At 44.4% G+C, this 17,818-nt stretch overlaps 1 protein-coding gene across 2 annotated transcripts in view; it reads left to right on the top strand.

Annotated features, from left to right (window-relative positions):
* SNX9 (sorting nexin 9) overlaps window positions 1-17,818 on the top strand; it is a 1,580,311-nt gene that overhangs the window by 608,650 nt on the left and 953,843 nt on the right. For both annotated transcript variants that reach the window (XM_069607724.1, XM_069607723.1), the window contains one exon: window positions 1,188-1,353. In XM_069607724.1, coding sequence (XP_069463825.1) covers window positions 1,188-1,353 — 166 coding nt within the window. The remainder of the gene's footprint in view (window positions 1-1,187; window positions 1,354-17,818) is intronic.

Below are 17,818 nucleotides of genomic sequence, written 5' to 3'. Positions count from 1 at the left end.
ACGTCGACGCACAGCGCCCTCTACTGGGGAAAAAAAAATTCCGAGGCCAGCAAGCTGGAGATACAAATATCAAAGGAATACGTCGGAGGAACATCCCATCGAAAGAACGTTACAAGGTAAGAAGTAACTTGTTCTTCTATTCCTTAATTTGTTCCCTCCTTACTTATTTGGTTCCTTTCCTTTTTATCTTATTATTCTGTTATATTTACTTTCTTCATTGTTTTTCTTCCTTCTTGAGCTCTTTATGGATTCCTTAGTTGCTATTAATTTTTTGCTTTGACAGTGCTTTCTGTCCTTTCATAGATCCTTCAATTCTTCCCAAGTTCATCCCTTCTTTGCATAATGCCTTCAATGCTTCCCTCTTTTTTTCACTTCCTTTGTTCTATCTATCCCACCGTAGTTCTTCTAACATTTCTTGGTTCCTTCCTAAGTAAGATTGTTCTTTATTTAATTCCTTAGTTCATTCCTCACTTAGTTCCTTCCCACCTTGAATCCTTACTCCAACCTTCTTTTCATTCATTTCTTTCTTCCTCTCCTTACTCTTATTTGCTTTCTTCCCCCATCTGGACCCACCCTATACTTCCTCTCATCACTTAATTTCTTTTATCTCTCGACTTCCTCTTTTCTTAGCCCTTCTTTTCTAGTACTTAAGATATTTTTGTACTGTTGGCAAAAGCTTTTATCAACAATTCAGTTATATTCGACTTCATCCTGTCTTGGTACTTCACAGGCCTTCTCTAAGCAGTAATTTCTGTAGAGCCACAGCTGTTTGTCATACATGTGGTAAACATCGCTGTGAGTTTAATTTATGACCTGAGTTGTATTTGTATTAATTTCCTTAGAAAACTAGTGCAGTGTTTTCCTTGCCCTATGGACTAGTTGAGAAAAAGGATAGGGTTGGACCTGGCATTTTCTCTTTTCCTTTTATTGTTTTATGCCTTTCCCCCACCATGTGCAAGGGTAGTACCTGTGAGTACCACAAACTAAATGTATGTACCTGTTATTACTTCTGTGAAATGATATGAAACCACACATGTATACATAAGTATTAATGGCAAAGTAAGCATTGGAATTCTTCGATAATAAAGCAGTGCCAAAGATTATAGTCTAAACATTACAAACAATATTTGTATGTTTCTTTCTTGGTTGATCCTTTTTATCTATATTAATAATGTGTGTAATTATAGGTCAGCAATTCTGGAGATCCTTGGTCAAGCTGGAACCCCAGTGGACCAGGTTCTGCTGATGGCTGGGCGACTAAACCAGAAAGTGCCCATGGACAGAAAAGCACTACTTCAAATCAATGGGAAGCATCCACAGGATATGGACATCCACAGGCCTATCAAGGCCCAGGTAAGAACCATGTGTTTACAAGCATCAATGAGCAAATATAGCAGGAAATAGTGAATGCTGCGGCATTCATGTGGTGGCTTCTTCTGAATATCACTTTCTCAGTGTTACGCGTATGTCTGCAACTGGGGTTACTGATGGTCTGCTGTGTTAAATACATTTACCAAAACAAAGGGCACAATATAAGCCAAATTCCCACAATGGCCAGCTTCTTCAACAATAGCATGCTTTGTTACATAATGTATCTTTACAAAGCTAATTTTGTGATTTATTTTGTTTTATAATAGATTAAACAGCCTAACATATGTACACAGTCATTGCTCTGAAAAAGAGTTAAGATGTATGTTCTGCTTAATCAGTTCATAGCCCCATCGACCACCATTTTGTCGAAGGCAGTGTCATTTATACTTTCTCAATATTTAGCTAAATTGACATATTACCAGACAATTGTTGTTTTAAAAATTTAAGAGACGGTTTTCATCAGCATTGCAGTAAGATGAAAAAAACGGTTGGGTTGGCTTTCTTTTTCAGTATTACTCCCAAATTCTTCTCATGCTGCCATCGCTAGACACTTAACCTATTTGCACAAACAAGGATAACTGGTACTGCCTGATTAGATTAAGTGCTTTGTTACTCGTCATAATCTATGGATCTGTTTTTCAAATACTTGGTTATTGTGTGTCATTATTTATTGGTGCGTCATTTGTCCTTTTTTTTGTTTAAGTTTCTTGAAGCTGGATCCAATATTGGGATTTCAATAAATATAATACATACAAATACAACAGAGCAATGACGCATTGCCCATACATGCTTCGTTACACAAATCAACATTTATTGGTATTTGAATTTCCCTTCTGTCTCTCGGCATTTCAATTCTAACCTTGAGAGTCATTATATAAGCTGTTATGAAGTTCAGACAAAGAAATGTAAGATTCATATTACTAATACAGTAGATCTACTTGATTGTGGTGGCTACGCAGCTGTATATGTATAGGCGCCTTTTGATCCAAACCTAAAAAAGCTATCTTCCAAATTGTGGGAAAACATTTATTTTGTTTAAAGACAGGTTTGTTTGTATTCTGTTTCTCTGTTCCGTTTCACGGTTTCCTCCTCTTGATGAGAAGCATTGTAAAATTGTCAGCCATGTGATTAGTCTTTAACTTGAAATAGCACGTAGGCATTCATGACTTAAGGCCTTCAACTTACCAATTCTACTGCACACAAAGGGCTATTAAAGGAATGGTTTGGTCAAAAATGTTTATTGTCCCTACGGGTTGGCCATGTGTTTTTAAGCCTAAGTCGCTCGATTTTAGAAAAATTTCCTATGGACCTTACCCGAGTTTTCGTCCATTAAACTCACGTGAAAACAGGCACCAGGGCGCTGCCATTTTGTGATAATCCTATCACTTGCCCCATCGCCCTAGCATTCATATTCCCCGCCTCTCTCTGTGACGTTACTGTGCTGCATAGGCAAACGCGCCCAGTCGTTTTCTATGCGACTTCACACAGAACCCGGAAACCAACACAGATCAACTCACAACACAGCGTGCCACAATTCGGAATATGAAACTGTACTTTAAAATCAAACAGCAATACGGTACATTTGGTAAAGTACATTTATTTGACATTATATGTTTAGAGAATATTCAGCAATTGGCATATTAAATTGGAATGGAATTTTTTTTCTTTTCTCTCGATCCGCAAATCCAGAAAAGTTTATCGTGAGTCACGTGCTGTTCCTTTATGGTACACAGGGTGTTGGTTTTCGTTAAAAGAAGCACTTTGGATGCACAGTGAACCGCAAGGCTGTTCCATCAACTAGGCACTAGGCCACTGTAAAGGTCGATATGTTGCTTCTAGCCGCTAGTACCGCGTAAGGGCAAATGGGCCCTTGGCGATCGTCCCATAATAAGTCAATGTAGTGCAGTTGTTTACAAGAAGCTGCAGCTGGTGATTGAAGAAGCCATCGGCCGGGGTCTGGAATAGGTGGCAGTCGCAGTATGGTAGGATGTACCTGTTTAGAGAACATAAAAATTGAAATTAGTCTCACCAGCTGATATTTATTACTATTATTCATTTTATTTATTACGGGCAAGCTGAAACTATTTGCTTGCGAGGATAGTGCAATGGAGTATGTTCGGCTCTAAAAGCAATGCGAAAACTAACAAAATAAATCGAGGGAAACACACAAACTAATGATTTTTTTTACCGTTGAACCACTGAGAAACGACTGTTTGTCTACATGCGTGTCGAATGGGCACATGCATGCCCATGTGCCCGGTAGAAAGACGATCCCACAAATGTTGTACTTGCTCTTCATTCATTCATTCATTCATTCATTCCGGTATAAAAGCGTCTAAAGAGTTACTTACATTATATTTGCCATTTCCATTGTATCTCTGCGTAATGCAGTCCGTAAATCCCACTGTGTTCGTGCCAACGATTTTTCATATACTGAACTAAAATGAAACTCTGTCTAGTTTCAGAATTTTCAGCCTTATCGTCTCTTACGTTATTGCCCCCCTCCTTCAAATGAAGTCCTTTCGGCATGGTCCCTGTCACTCAAGGTCAAAAAACAATAGAACCTTATACTGCCAGTGCGATTTGTGGGCCTCTTCAGCCCGCGAGCAAAAAATCAAAGCCGCTGACCTTCACTCTGCATGAGCGTACATTCTTACTTTGCAACATCCCGTGTAAAGCCATCTGTGAGAACTTGAATTTTCGACTCCATCTTTGTAGTAGGCCTCAATGTGCAAATGCGAACTGGCTTCTCTCCCATCTGCAACGCTTCGCTTGGCGCGTTCTAAGGCCCCCAATTTTGTCCTCGTTGTCCGCAAGCTTTGCAGCCCTAGAGAACCATAACTACGGAGACATTGAATTTTTGGGGGAAGGTCAGGGAAAGTATAAAGTACCCGAGGAGTTGAGTTGAAAGTGAGATTTATTGTTTATTTGTTTTATTATTTGCAATACGCGAGCCTCCCCTCGGTTAACAGTGCGCAGCATTTACATGAGATTGCGAAACTTAGTTACAGAAACAAAAATATATACATACACATATTCACAAGGTCAGCGATATGAGGTGAATAGAGAGAGAAGTCAAAGATGACACCCATGTTGTTCGCCACCCAGGATGGTGAATGGAGGGTTTAGGGTTAGCATACTTTGTATGCACACTGTACAATAACATTATTTTCAAAAAGACAATCAGATTACAATGATTTATTTAAACCAGAATTTGAACTTCTCAACGAGCTCTGCTTTGGGTGGACATGGCACAGTGGCAATGTTTGGTGGCAATGCATCAGTGCTCTGCACAGAAACGCTCAGAATTCCATATCTGTGCTTCTCTAGTACACTAACAATAAGGCCTTTAACAAAGTCGAACTCCATTTCCTCATATAGTAGAGTCCTATGTTTCATGCCCTGTATGCTGAAATGCAATCGCTTTGGCCTGTACTTTAGGCACATATTGTGGAACACCTCCAATTCTCCTGTGTGACAGAATTCTGTCAGTCCCCTCAAATCTCTTGATAGAGTTTTATCGAAAACAATCTTCTCAATGGCTTTGTGTGTAGGTGAAGATGCAATCAACCACTTCTTCTTCCGTGCCTCCTCTGTGGACAAAGGGCCATGTTCACATTGGTGGAAATGTTGGTTTTCTGTCCAGCGGTGAACGTTGGTACAGTGGTGCATCAGTGACAGCCATTTTTCAAGTAGGATTTCCACTGACCCTTCACAAGTTTTGGAGCTCCACCAAAGATGGTTGCTGATAGACTGGGACCACTGTGAAATACTTTCAAAACCTTTTTTTTCCCTGCAGCCGAGATTTTCTTATTGATTGATTTAGCAAGATGCCATACATCAAATTTATGTTTAATATGTGGGAACTGCTCTTTCATTGTCTTGGCAATTGAAACATGTCTGTCCGTGGGTATGAGGTCGATGTGCATTCCCCTTGATTGTAGATATTGCAATGATTTTATAAATCCTAGTTTCTCCATTGCCACTGAGGATTTACATTGGGACCCCTGCACGACCACCGAACTCACAATTTTCTTACTATCCATGTCCTGAAAGTGGTAGGTGCATTACTTGGCAGAAAATCCAGGGCTGTCACACTGTCCATCGCCGGCTAGCCTGAATAGTTTCCCTTCGAATGTACTTGCTAGAGACAATTGTTCAATTTTCCAAGCATCACTAATGGCCGGAAACAGATAATCATGTTGGTATTTGTAGTACTGTGTTTTAGAAATGAAATGGAGTCCCACAAACTGAAAGAAAGACTCGTAACTTTCTAAAACTGGACCCACTAAAAAGTAAGGCAGCTGCACACAGTAGATTGCCTGCTGGCAGCTTCCCCAGCATCGGTTGTGCAGACCATGAGAACGCATGATTTAATCTAAAGGCGTCATGTATTTTGACGTTACTGCCTTGTTTTTGACGAGTCACATGAATCAATGGCTCCCCACATACTTCCCCTCCAACTGAATGCCCACATTTCAGCATACTTATAATATCCATCAAACAACTGTCGAATACTATGTATTTGCCCTCTTTCATTAGACTGTCATCCGGCGTGAAAGTTGTTTCAGACTGTGCCGTTGAGGACATACCAACAAATTTTAAAGAAATATCGCTGATATCAAGTTCTGATGCGTTGTTGGGTGCTGCTGCTGGTTCATTCTCTGTGATTTCAACAACTGTTACTTCAGCATTGATGGGAGAACACAACAATATCGACAGCTTTTTGGGTGGCATTTTTTGGCGGGTGTAGATTGTGTGAATTGATCTGTGACTACTTCAGAGCTATCTTCAATACATTCAGTATCATCTTCTTTTGGTGGTGCGGTCGAACTGTAGCAATGGTCCAATAAAACTTTACTGGATTCTCCGGACACATTCAATTCATGTTCTGGCCATTGGACATGAGCATCTCGAGTCTCAATACGCTGTGTCTGAATTAATAGTCCCTCCTAGAGTAAATGATCTGGCAAGCAACATCTCTCATTTGCTTCACTGTCTGTATGTATAGTTCGTACACCCACGGGAAACTAGAGGACAGATTGGAAAAGGGATGTTCATTTTAAACACAATATAAAGTATAGTACAATTGACAGGAAAAAAACATAATATAGTCCCCAACACAAAACAATTCCTAAAATTAAGAACTGTTTGAAACTAACCTTATTTTTGTTTCTTTTCTTTGCAACTTTCTTGACTCGAACTTCAACATCTGCACGCTGTTGTTCCGATCCGTTTCCGCATGTCTTCCCTTCCTCTTGCGCTGCAACGACTATATTTTCTGGATCCGCATAGACAGCACAGAATGACGCTCCATCGACTCCCTGAAACATAGTACCTTCGTTACTCGGTATCACAATATTGAAAACATAAAACACACGTGAGGACGAACACACAGGTACATCTCAATAGCTAAACACAAATTAAACATTGTGTAAAACAATCAAACGTCAAGTATTCGAGCTCTGATGATCTAGTTCGATGGAACTGTCAGTATCCATACCTCTGGCTCCGCATGGACTGCCACGAATGGTTGTATTGGAGAGGAGGCATCAGCAACTCCTTGAAACATAGTACTTGCATTAGTATGGTTTTCAATATTGGAAACCTAACACACACTTGGGGTCGACGGCACAGGTACATATAAAGAGATAACCACAAATGATGCATTGTTTAAAAGAATCAAGGAATATCTAAATATGATCAGATTTCATCAACTTATTTCTCTGATTTCTTTAAATCTGCATCACCTACAAGGGATGTTGTAATTGTAGAGGAAGCTCCGTCGTCTCCCTGAAACACAGTACTTGTGTTAATAGGGAAGAAAGTAAAGCAAATGGAATCATGTTATATGATGACGCTCGATGGAGCTGTCAGTATCCATACCTCGTGCTGCCGAAGAATATGTAGGGATGTTGTAAATGTAGTGCGCACTTCCGAAAGTTGTTGCGCCGATTTGTATACGCAAGGTCCCGCTTCCACTTCCCCTGGAATTACTTGAATGTCAGGCTCCACATCAAGTGCAGGGGTTGACGCTCCATCAACTGCCTGAAACATAGTACTTGCATTAGTAAGGCTTACAATATTGAAAACATAACACACACTTGGGGTCGACCACACAAGTACATTTCAATGGCTAACCACGAATGAAACCTTGTGTAGAACAATGAAACGACAAGTATTCCAGCTCTGATTATCTAGTTCGATGGAGCTGTCAGTGTCCATACCTTGTGCTGCTGAAGAACATCTAGGGATGTTGTCAATGTGGTGGACGCTTCAGCATCTCCCTGAAAGACAGTACTTACATTACTATGGATAACACTAATTATAACTGAAAACAAACACCAGGTGACGATAACTAAGGTGTATATCAATTGGAAAGCACTAACCAAACATTCAGTAAAATAATTACACCATACAATAAAAATATTACTTGACATGCATAAAACAAGTCTGTAGCGGAATAGCCAAGTAAGATTACCTGATGCGTGCTAGAAGTGGTTGATAACTGCGAGCACGTCACGGATATAGAATTCAAGGGATAGTCAAGCAGTTGTAAAGGTAAATTATTGATTGATCATGAAATGACAATATTAAAAATTGCCATGTAAGGAGACAGAATACTTGAGAGTAATGCTATTGAAAATGCGCAATATAGCATAGCTCCCTGTGCCCATATATAGATTTTGTTAGTGGGTTATGAAATCGAAAAACAATATATTGATAAATGTCATTATTCAAAAAGCTATACACTCATATCAATGTCGAAAGTATTACAAGGGACACAACACCTAAAATATCAATGAATCCATTCGGCTACCTACACACTACCGCAAGGCCTAAAGCTAAATCCGGACACTTGACTCACCAGTGGCAGAATGTGGACGAATAGAGTGGGAATAGCGTTCGCGAGCAATTTTCGTGTCGTTCTCCGTTTATTCTTCTTCGTTACCCAAGATGTTGTGTACATGTTCGAGGAAAAGTACCGGCTACAGATGCAGTATCGATCACCCCGCTTGTCCTCTAAGACTTGTTGGACTCTACTTTCCAGCTCATCCAGTGGATATCCACAATGTCTGACCCATTCTCTTATACGATCAACAGTTTTAGGGAATACATGCATTGTAGTGCCTTCAGATTTAGCATAGGTCTTCGAAGGGCAACCGCTAATCGAACAGCCAGGCATTGTTGAAAATTCTGAAAAGTTAATATCGACATTATTATACAATCTTGATGAATAAAAATGTGATACAAAAGTAAATGAACCATACAATGTTCAATGCAAGGTTTGTTTTGGTCGCAGGAACTATACCAGTTCATCATGTGCGCTTTAGTATTTGCATAAATTGCAGAAATGTATAAATGATCTGACTAAACTCTGAACATGTGACTCGTCCCTTGGATGTTCTGTCTTGCACGAGAAGGAAACATGCTTACATTATAGACTGGACCCCCGAAGGATGCAATTCGATGACAAAAGACACAGATGAAAATAAATAGATCTATTGATAGCATAACAATGGAAACTCAAGACAATATTAATGAGAACCAATGAACAGAGTACTCTACTCGCAAATGGATAGAAATTTAAAAATCAACGAAATATGACTAGGATACATGGCCTTACCTTGACCAACAAACTGTTGGATTCAGCAAGCAGAGCAGTATGTTGCAGGAGAACAGGTAGATGGCCACAGGTAGCACACTGACGAGTTTGCTGGAAGCGGTCACAGAAGTTCACGGATAGCACGACGACGAGCAGATTAGCATAGATCTCAGTGGTTCTCAGGTAGCACGTTCAGGAGTTGACTTGCAAAGCACAAAGATGTTCTCATGAGACATATCAAGTAGTTTATAAAGTATTACAAACAGGGGTGTGTTTGTGAATGAATCACGTGTGTATGTCGTGGTGTTATGTGGTTTGCCGGGGGCCGGCCAGCATGAGGGGGGGTCCTGGCCAGGCACACGGGGTCTGAGAAGGCCATGTGAGCGATGGGCCCTTGGCGTGGGATACCTTTTGAAGTGCACATGCTGTTTGGCACCTTGGCCGTTCGCGCCCCTGACAGCCCCCCATGGCAGCGCGCATCCACTGGCGCGAACCGCCTTTGATAGAGGGGGGTGGGATGGATGGGCCTGGGGCATGGAGATAAGGAACAGGAAGACTGCTGAATGGAGACACACTTATGTGGATTGCAGGGGGGGCGGCCTGCTTCAAGGGGGAGCCCTACCTGGAGACAGAGTCTGAGGAGGCCATGTGAGCGATGGGCCCTTGGCATGGGATACCTTTTGAAGTGTACATGCTGTTTGGCACCTTGGCCGTTCGCGCCTCTGACAGCCCCCCATGGCAGCGCGCATCCACTGGACATGTTGTTATGGACTTTTGTTTTTGTTAAACTACTTTTTTATACTTTATATAGTTATAATTCACCTTTGATAGGGGAGGGAGGTGGATGGGCCGGTGGGCGTGCAGACAAGGTACAGGAAGACTGCTGAATGGAGACACACTTGATTCATTTAAAAAATCGAAACAATCGTTTTTAAAATATATGTGGTGTTTTATTTTGTTTCTTTTTTTGATGGCACAAAAATACAAAACTTTACACATTGTACAGGTCAGGTTGCAGCACAGCGAGGTAAAAATCCCCTGTACTGACCGCTGTCACTCGGGAAAGTTTCTCTTATGGCACGAACGGCACAGGCGGGTATTACTCTTCGAACGCGGTGTCCAAGCCTCCCGTGAAGCCACCGTGTAAAGTAACGATGGGCCACCAGCCGGTACCACCTGTGAAAAATAATGATACAAACAGTTTTTAAATGACCAAGATAAGTTGATTAAACATTTGTTGTCAATGACAATTCTTGTAACTAAATGCATTCTGCTCGGACAAATGCTATCTAGACACTGCACACTATTGAATGACTTTCATGCATTACAAAGATATGTAGATGTAATTTTGGACATAGGAGACGACCATGAAATAGTAGTGGCATGAAATAGTAGTGGCATCACAAGCAGATTATACTTACTCGTTACTCGGATTACGAGGACGAACAGTTGCGCGAAGTTCGTGCATAAGCACCATCATTATCCTCAACACGGACCGTGTGAGGCAGGCTGCCCTGAAGTCTGGCAGCTCGGTGATGCATTGCGGTCGTGGCTCGCCTTCAGAAATGTAGGCCATGCATCCCGAGTTTTCACAGCAGCAGCAGTTCTCCTCCTCGGTTGGCATTAGCTCGCACCGATTGCATGTGCACCAGGTGGAAACACCGTACAGGCGACTAGGTCCAGTGTCTTCATCCGTTGATTCGTCCTGCCAACTGCCGTCCGAAGCCCCATCGTTTTCGCATGTTTCCCTTTCCAGTAGTTCCTCCTCGGTATACTCGGGCTCGTACATGTAGGGCATTATTGTAGCCATTGTGTGGTAGACAAACTAAAATAATTTATAGCGATGGTACAGGTGTTCACACGGGCTACAAGCGGCAAAGGTAGCTGACCAGAACACAGAAACGAGTCACAGAATACTCAAAGTAACACACAGAGAGGGATGGAATCGAAAATCTGCTGCTGTGTGTTGTGCAACGGTCTGTTTATACTTATTGAGGAAAGAGGTGTCTTGCCATCTCCATGGCGACACGTCATTAGCTGAAGCGCAGCGATTGTTGACACAAGACGTGCTTTGGTGTTGTGAAATGGGCGGTACGCGTCTGCTGATGACAGGCTCAGAGGCGGGGGATATGATTTAGTGCCGCAAAAGCAGGTCAGCCAGGGCGATGGGGCAAGTGATAGGATTATCACAAAATGGCAGCACCCTGGTGCCTGTTTTCACGTGCGTTTAATGGACGAAAACTCGGGTAAGGTCCATAGGCAATTTTTCTAAAATCGAGCGACTTAGGCTTAAAAACACATGGCCGACCCGTAGGGACAATAAAACATTTTGACCGAACCATTCCTTTAAGAGTTTGGAAGTAACTGGAGGTAACGATACTAACCGTGTTTTCAATCTTTTACCTATTATAAGTTGCAAACCCAATCAGAGGTAATGCCTCCAGCATATACATGGACGTAGTATCTCCAAAAAGACATTTCTTCCAGTGAAATTAACTCCTGTGACAATTTCTGCGTTTCCCAGTGATGTCCTATAAGACGTCAGAATGGGGACTAGTAGGCACAACTCATAATCTACCAGTGAGGGTAACCTTAATTCTGTTACTTAGGCTTTGGCAGTGCTAATGTCTCCAAACTCGTAATGAGGCAAAATATTTGGACTTGGATGGATATCTTAAAAACTGAACATATGTCTGCTAGATACTAGGCTTTTTGCACTAACATTTTATCAGGGAAAACAGCTCTACACTATTTTTGAGATATGTCCAGTACACCTTGAACCACAACTGTTCTTCATTCCCTACCTCATACTCTGGGATCCCTCCCTCTTGTAACACCCTCAGTTGCTGTGCAACCATTATGTGTAAAGTTCTGATTAAACTTCACATAGGAAAACCTGAATATTTTTGCTATCATTCACTTATACCCCTATCATAGCATCAGAACCTGGTCTAAACTTGTGCAGGCAACATGTAAATCATCCTGGCCTTAAGATTACCAGCAGGCATTCTATGTCAAAACAGGAGGCAGGCATTATGCTTCTCTTTTTTATAGTTTTAACACAAATAACTCGGCAGCAAGATTTTAGCCAAGCAAACAGTTCCAGAAGTCCTTAAAACTTGCTTGGATGCTGAAATCCTCCGATCAAAGAAAACGCTGTAATAAAACCTATGAACCATAACATAGAACCTAGCTGGACTCTGTTTCCCATGAGCCCGTGCCAGTCTGAACTGTAGCCACTGAACATGTGAACTCCAATAATCAATCCTTATTAAACTGGTCCATTAGAAGCTGCAGCCCTCTTTCTGCTTGCTCTTCCTTTGCTGCTCACAGCAAGATACATACCCTTTCATTGCCTATCTCTCTATCATGACGAGTTTGTATTTGACCTTAGTTGATGTTTAACTGTACATTCTAAGAGCGCTATCTATAACGACTGTATATTGATTTTTTTTTTACTATTGTACCAGCTGGCACATGTCCTTTCCACAGATAGCGACTGTATTTGGTGGTGTCTTATATTGTGCTGCAGAATGTGAATGCCTACCTTGTGCCCGGCGAGCAGGGCTTTGTTTACTCTCAGCATGCTTGTTCAAGCCTGAGCCACAGGTGGTTCTCCCACCTTAGTTAGGAGTGCCAGAGAGTGACTGCGGGCCCCGCTCCTCAATGGGGACCGATCACAGCTTCCCCAGGCTCCTCAGCACTGTTTCGGGCAGGCCGCTCGCTCACTCCCTGTATGGGGGAGTACAGAGCTCACTCGCATGGGCCCTTTCCTCCAGTGCTCCCTTCCCCGTTGCTTGGTGACGCATTTCTTTCTTTCTTGCTTCAGAGAGAGGAAGGAAGTGTTTGCTAACGATGGCGAACAGAGAGTCACACCACAACTCGTACAAAAGGATATTCACGTTTGAGGGCCACATTTACTTGCAAACGTACGGCTATCAATGTCAAGCTGCATTGGAGGACACTGGGGCTCAGTGCAGATGTAAAAAATAAATTATAAGCAATATTATTCTTCAAAGCACCCTTTACTTGTTGTATCCTACCAGACAGGATGGCGCAATATGACCCTCAAGCAGAACAGGAATGGTCAGGGGAAGAGGAGGCCTGCCTCAAGCAGGATTTGGCCCTGGCGGCCAGCTACAAGAAAGTCCTTTGGTCCTCTGTTAAGAAGGCGGTGGTTGATATGTTGGTGCCCATCCAGCTTTGCGTAGATGATATGGAGGTGCACTTTAGGAGCATTCCCAGGACCTCTAAGGGCAGCACCCAGAAAAGGAAATGCAAATTGCCAGGGGGATGTACTCGGGCTCGTAAGACAAAAGATACCTCAGTGACTTCCCCCGGAGCCACCATGAGCCAGCAGTAACAGCTCTCTGGCACCTTCTCAAGGGTTAAGAAAGCCTTTCTGGAGAGGAAGGAGACCTCTTCCGGCTATGGACCCTCTGGCCCAGAGGAGGTACAACAGGGCATTGACGAGGACCCCTCACCTTGAACAACTGAGGATGAAGAGGACCTGGAAGCAAACCAATCTGAAGCCCCTGCGGACCCCATTCACTTGGAAAGGCAGCCACAGAAGGAAATTAAGGAGGTCGACTCCAACCAAATGTTTATTCCGGAGGACCTAGTTCACCCCATATCTTCCGACTGGGCTCCGTCCCCGTGGACGGCAGACTATATTACAGCTAGGTTACGAAAGCCACTAGACATGGAATTTCAGGAAAAGCTCAGAGCAGTGTCTCCCTGGCCAGAGATTGGGGGGGAAGTGGAACTCACTCCATAGCTAGATGCCAGGGTGATTACCTTTCTCAGTAATAACAGATAATATCCCAAGAAAAGAATATATCGGGCATCGAGAACCTGCCAGGATAAAGTCCTGGACATCAATGGCCCATTAGCTAAGATTCTGAACCTGTCTGAAGAGGAGATCGAGACGGGTAGAGCTATAGACCCGCTCACCTTATCCGGATGGGCTCAGAGGGCTTTATTCCTCCTGGGCAATGCCAATTTTGCAATGTCCGCAGCGAGACAGAAAGGCATCCTGCTGATCAACCTGAAGCGGGGGGAGCTGTCCAGTTAAGAATTGGGGCCAGCCGCCCAAGGGCTCTTTTTCGGCGACCTCTTTGTGAAAGAGATGGCCAAATTCGTCAGCATCTTCACAGCACTTGATAAGTTCCAACCCACTATGAAAACAGTTTTCTCTACTAAGGTTTTCACTCGATCCGGAAAAGGCAGGGGCCACTCCTCCGACCGCTTTGCATTGGACAGAAGGTCCCAGCAGTTCAGAGAATCATCAGGCTATTGGCAGGACAGATCAGACACTTTCTTCCCCTCCAGAGTAAGAGCCAGGGGCCGCAGCTGGAGAAGGACAGCACAACAGCCAGCATCACATACCACTGGTGGGTCTCAGCTCTGTAGCACTGCACCGCACGTGTTGATAGGATGTAGGACAGTGCTATTTGCACAAGCGTAGAACTCCTTATCAGGTGATGCTTGCGTCTGGGACACGGCAAGGGGCAATTGCGTCGACTTCTTCGCAGAACCCACGCAGACCCCGAGCCCCATAGTTATGTCAGCTGTGGACAGTGCAGCGTTAGATGTGGAAGCGCGCGGTATGGAAAAAGAGGGCAAAATCTGCAGGTGCAGAGATCAGGCAGGCCTTTTCAATCCCATCTTCCTCGTCAGAAAGAAGGAAAAAGTTAGCCTGGTAATAAATCTGAAAGCCCTGAATGACTCTACCGTCACTTCAAGATGAACGGCATCCACATGCTCAGGGATATACTCCTACCCAAAGACTTGCTGGTCTGCCTCAACCTCAAGGATGCTTATCTGGCAGTACCCATTTTTAAACAACATATAAGGTTTGTAAGGTTTAGCTGAATGGGTCTTGACTGGGAGTGTACGAGCTTGTCCTTCAGGCTCTCATCGGAGCCCTGGGCCTACACCAAATTGATGAGGCCAGTGGTAGCTTACCTCCGGGGAGGGGAATGAGGTTGATAATACATCTAGACAAAATGATCATCATGTCGCAGAGCGAGGCCCTGATCAGGCAGCAAGCGCGTGCTTCCATAGATCTTCTCCACAGTTTGGGTTTCCTGATCAATTGGGAGAAATTGGCTTTGGTCCCCTCTTGGCGGCTGGCGTTCCTCAGCTTACTGGTAGACACAGAGGACTGCCAACTGCGGCTCCCAACAACCGAAGTTCATGCTATGTGCCGGGATATTCGCGTACTATTGAGCAAAGAGACGAACTCTCCGAGAGAGTTAGCCAGAGTGATAGGCCTACTCTCATCTTCCATTCAGGCCATATTCCCAGGGCCCCTGCATTATCGTGAACTGCAGCGCCTGAAAGGGCAACGCTTGAGATGCAGTCTCTCGTACTCTCAGATTTTGGCTTTGTTACCCGAAGCGAGAAGAGAGCTGCACTGGTAACTAACCCACACAGCAGGGCAATATATTCGGATCAGCGCTGAACCTCATTATAGAATCAGACGCCAGCCGGACGGGCTGGAGAGTGAGGTGCGGCCCAATTGCCACTAGAGGGAAATGGTCGCCCGAGGAGCTGCTTTGAGCTCCTGGCAGGTTCTTTCGCAGTTCCTTCTTTTGCCAGAGACAGCTGCTGTATACTGCTCAAAATGGACAATGTATCAGCAGTCAGATACATCATTCATCTAGCTAGCACCATATTGAGGCCACTGGCGGAGTTAGCCAAGGACTTGTGGCACTTCTGCCTTCAACACCAAATTTCGGGTGACCGAGTACCTGCCGGGACTAGCGAACAAAGCGGCAGGCTAGCATTCCAGGTACCTGTCGAACTTCAGAGATTGGAAGCTGTGCAGGCAGATCTTCCTTAGCTTGCAACGCAGGTGGGGGTGCCCTAGTCATAGACCTGTCTGCCTCCTGGCTGAACACCCAGCTACCAGTATTTTTCAGCTCGAGACTGGGTCCGGCAGCCGCGGATGCGTTCCTGCAACATTGGGGGGAACAAGAGTGTCCTATGCCTTTTCCCCCCCTTTGCTATTGTTGCAGGGCTCCAGGCCCGTCAGGAGCAGGCAGACGTAGTCCTCATAGCCCCAGTTTGGAATTCTCAGTCCTGGTATCAGGTTGTTCGGGAACTATCGTCAGATTCTCCAATCCTACTACCCGAACTCTGGATCTATTGTTTGCTCCGAATGGGGAGCAGCATCCCCTCCTCCAGAGTGGACTGCGGACCCTAGAAGCCTGGAGGATTTCCAGTCGAGAATGAGTCCCATGAATTTCATGTAAGGCTGCCGGCCTCATCGAGGACAGCTGGTCTCCCGCAACCTCCAGGAGATACAGCAACTCGCGGGGCACCTGGGCCCGATGGTGTGTGGAACGGAGTCTCCATCCGTTTTCAGCACCTACAGCAGAAGTTTTAAACTTCCATGTCGAGCTATCTGAACAGGGTTTGGCCTACCGGACGGTGAATGCTTATCGCTCTGCATTCTCGGCTGGGCACAACCTAGTGGACGGCTCTCTGGTTGGGGAGCACCAGCTGGTGTGTAGGATGCTCAAGGGCATCCGGTTGGCAACTCAATTTCACCAGGTTGATCAGCTTTTTATTGGATATACTGCCCCAAATTGGGCTTTGCGGTCATCAAACAAACAATATCCAGATGATTAAATAAAATTAATTGGTACTCCCACCTCCAAATTCTTACTGCTTTGGGAATCTACCATAAGATGAGGAATACGTGGGAGGACAAAATCCATTTGAAGAACAAGTTACTTACCCCCGGTAACATCCTTTCGATTGGTTGTTCCTCCCATGTATTCCTCATCGCCCCTCCCATCCTACCCTGCCGTACAATTTGTTATTACACTCTATGCTTTCTGAGAGCCTTGGGTACGCCTGATAATTCCTTTTCGGAGGGAAAGAGAAAAACAGAAGGGGGAGGATCTCTGTCTCGGTTTGGATTTCCCTCTTCTTCTTTTTCAGGTCTTTTCTGACCAATAGAAAGTCTGCGTAGATAGACGGCTCATGATGGTTTCTGAATGTGATCTTCATTCTTCTGCACTTCTTCCTCGTCCTAGTACTGATGTTGCAAACTTGGTCTCTCCCTCCTCTTAGTACATAGGAGATACAATTCCCTTTTGGATTTTACACTCATCCTCGTCTCAGTACTTACTCTTATGTCCTGTCCCCTTTCTTTCATACTGCATGGGCGTCCCTTCCAAGGGACGGGAGACAGAACCTTTTACACCAGAAAAAAACCTTCTTCCCCTTTAAATTTGGAGGCGCACAGGGGTGTGGCCCTGGGAGCATGCGCTGCCCTGACTCTGCCTTCCAGCGCCACACCTCAGTCCCCTTTTCTGCATCGATGGGAACAGGCCAAATTCACCAGCACTCCTGGGTTTGGCTTCGGCATGTAATTACATGTGTGGATACTTCTTCTCTTCTGTCTTTTTGTCTTTTTATCATTTAGGTACTCAGTCCTCAGGCATCACGTTCCTCCCCGGTGCATGTCGACTTCTACTGGGTTCAGGAGGTGCCCATCCTGCGATGGGCTCTTTCCAACTAAAGATCCCCACGCCTTCTGCCTATGTTGCCTTGGCCCAGACCACGGGCCTGTACCTCGTGCAACGCGCTCTCCTCGAGGTCTCAGACTAGCCAAGTGGAAGGAGCTCTTCCAGAGATCGCCTCCAGAGGACCTAAAGGACTTCGTCTATCATCGATCCAAGCCCAACTAGGGCCGCTCTTTTCCAGTGCACCCCGCAAGGGAGACTTCTTCCCAAGGACTTGCCCGTGCGGGAGGGACCACTCAGATCTTCATACCAGCGCGAGTACCGAGGCTATATCAGCTACCGGCCGGCAGGCCGAGGGGTC

This window comes from Ambystoma mexicanum, chromosome 4q (genome assembly GCF_040938575.1).
Source record: "Ambystoma mexicanum isolate Mex_15411 chromosome 4q, UKY_AmexF1_1, whole genome shotgun sequence".
Taxonomy (NCBI): Eukaryota; Metazoa; Chordata; class Amphibia; order Caudata; family Ambystomatidae; genus Ambystoma; species Ambystoma mexicanum.
Note: the sequence above shows the minus strand (reverse complement) of the source record. Positions and strands in the feature narration are given on the sequence as shown.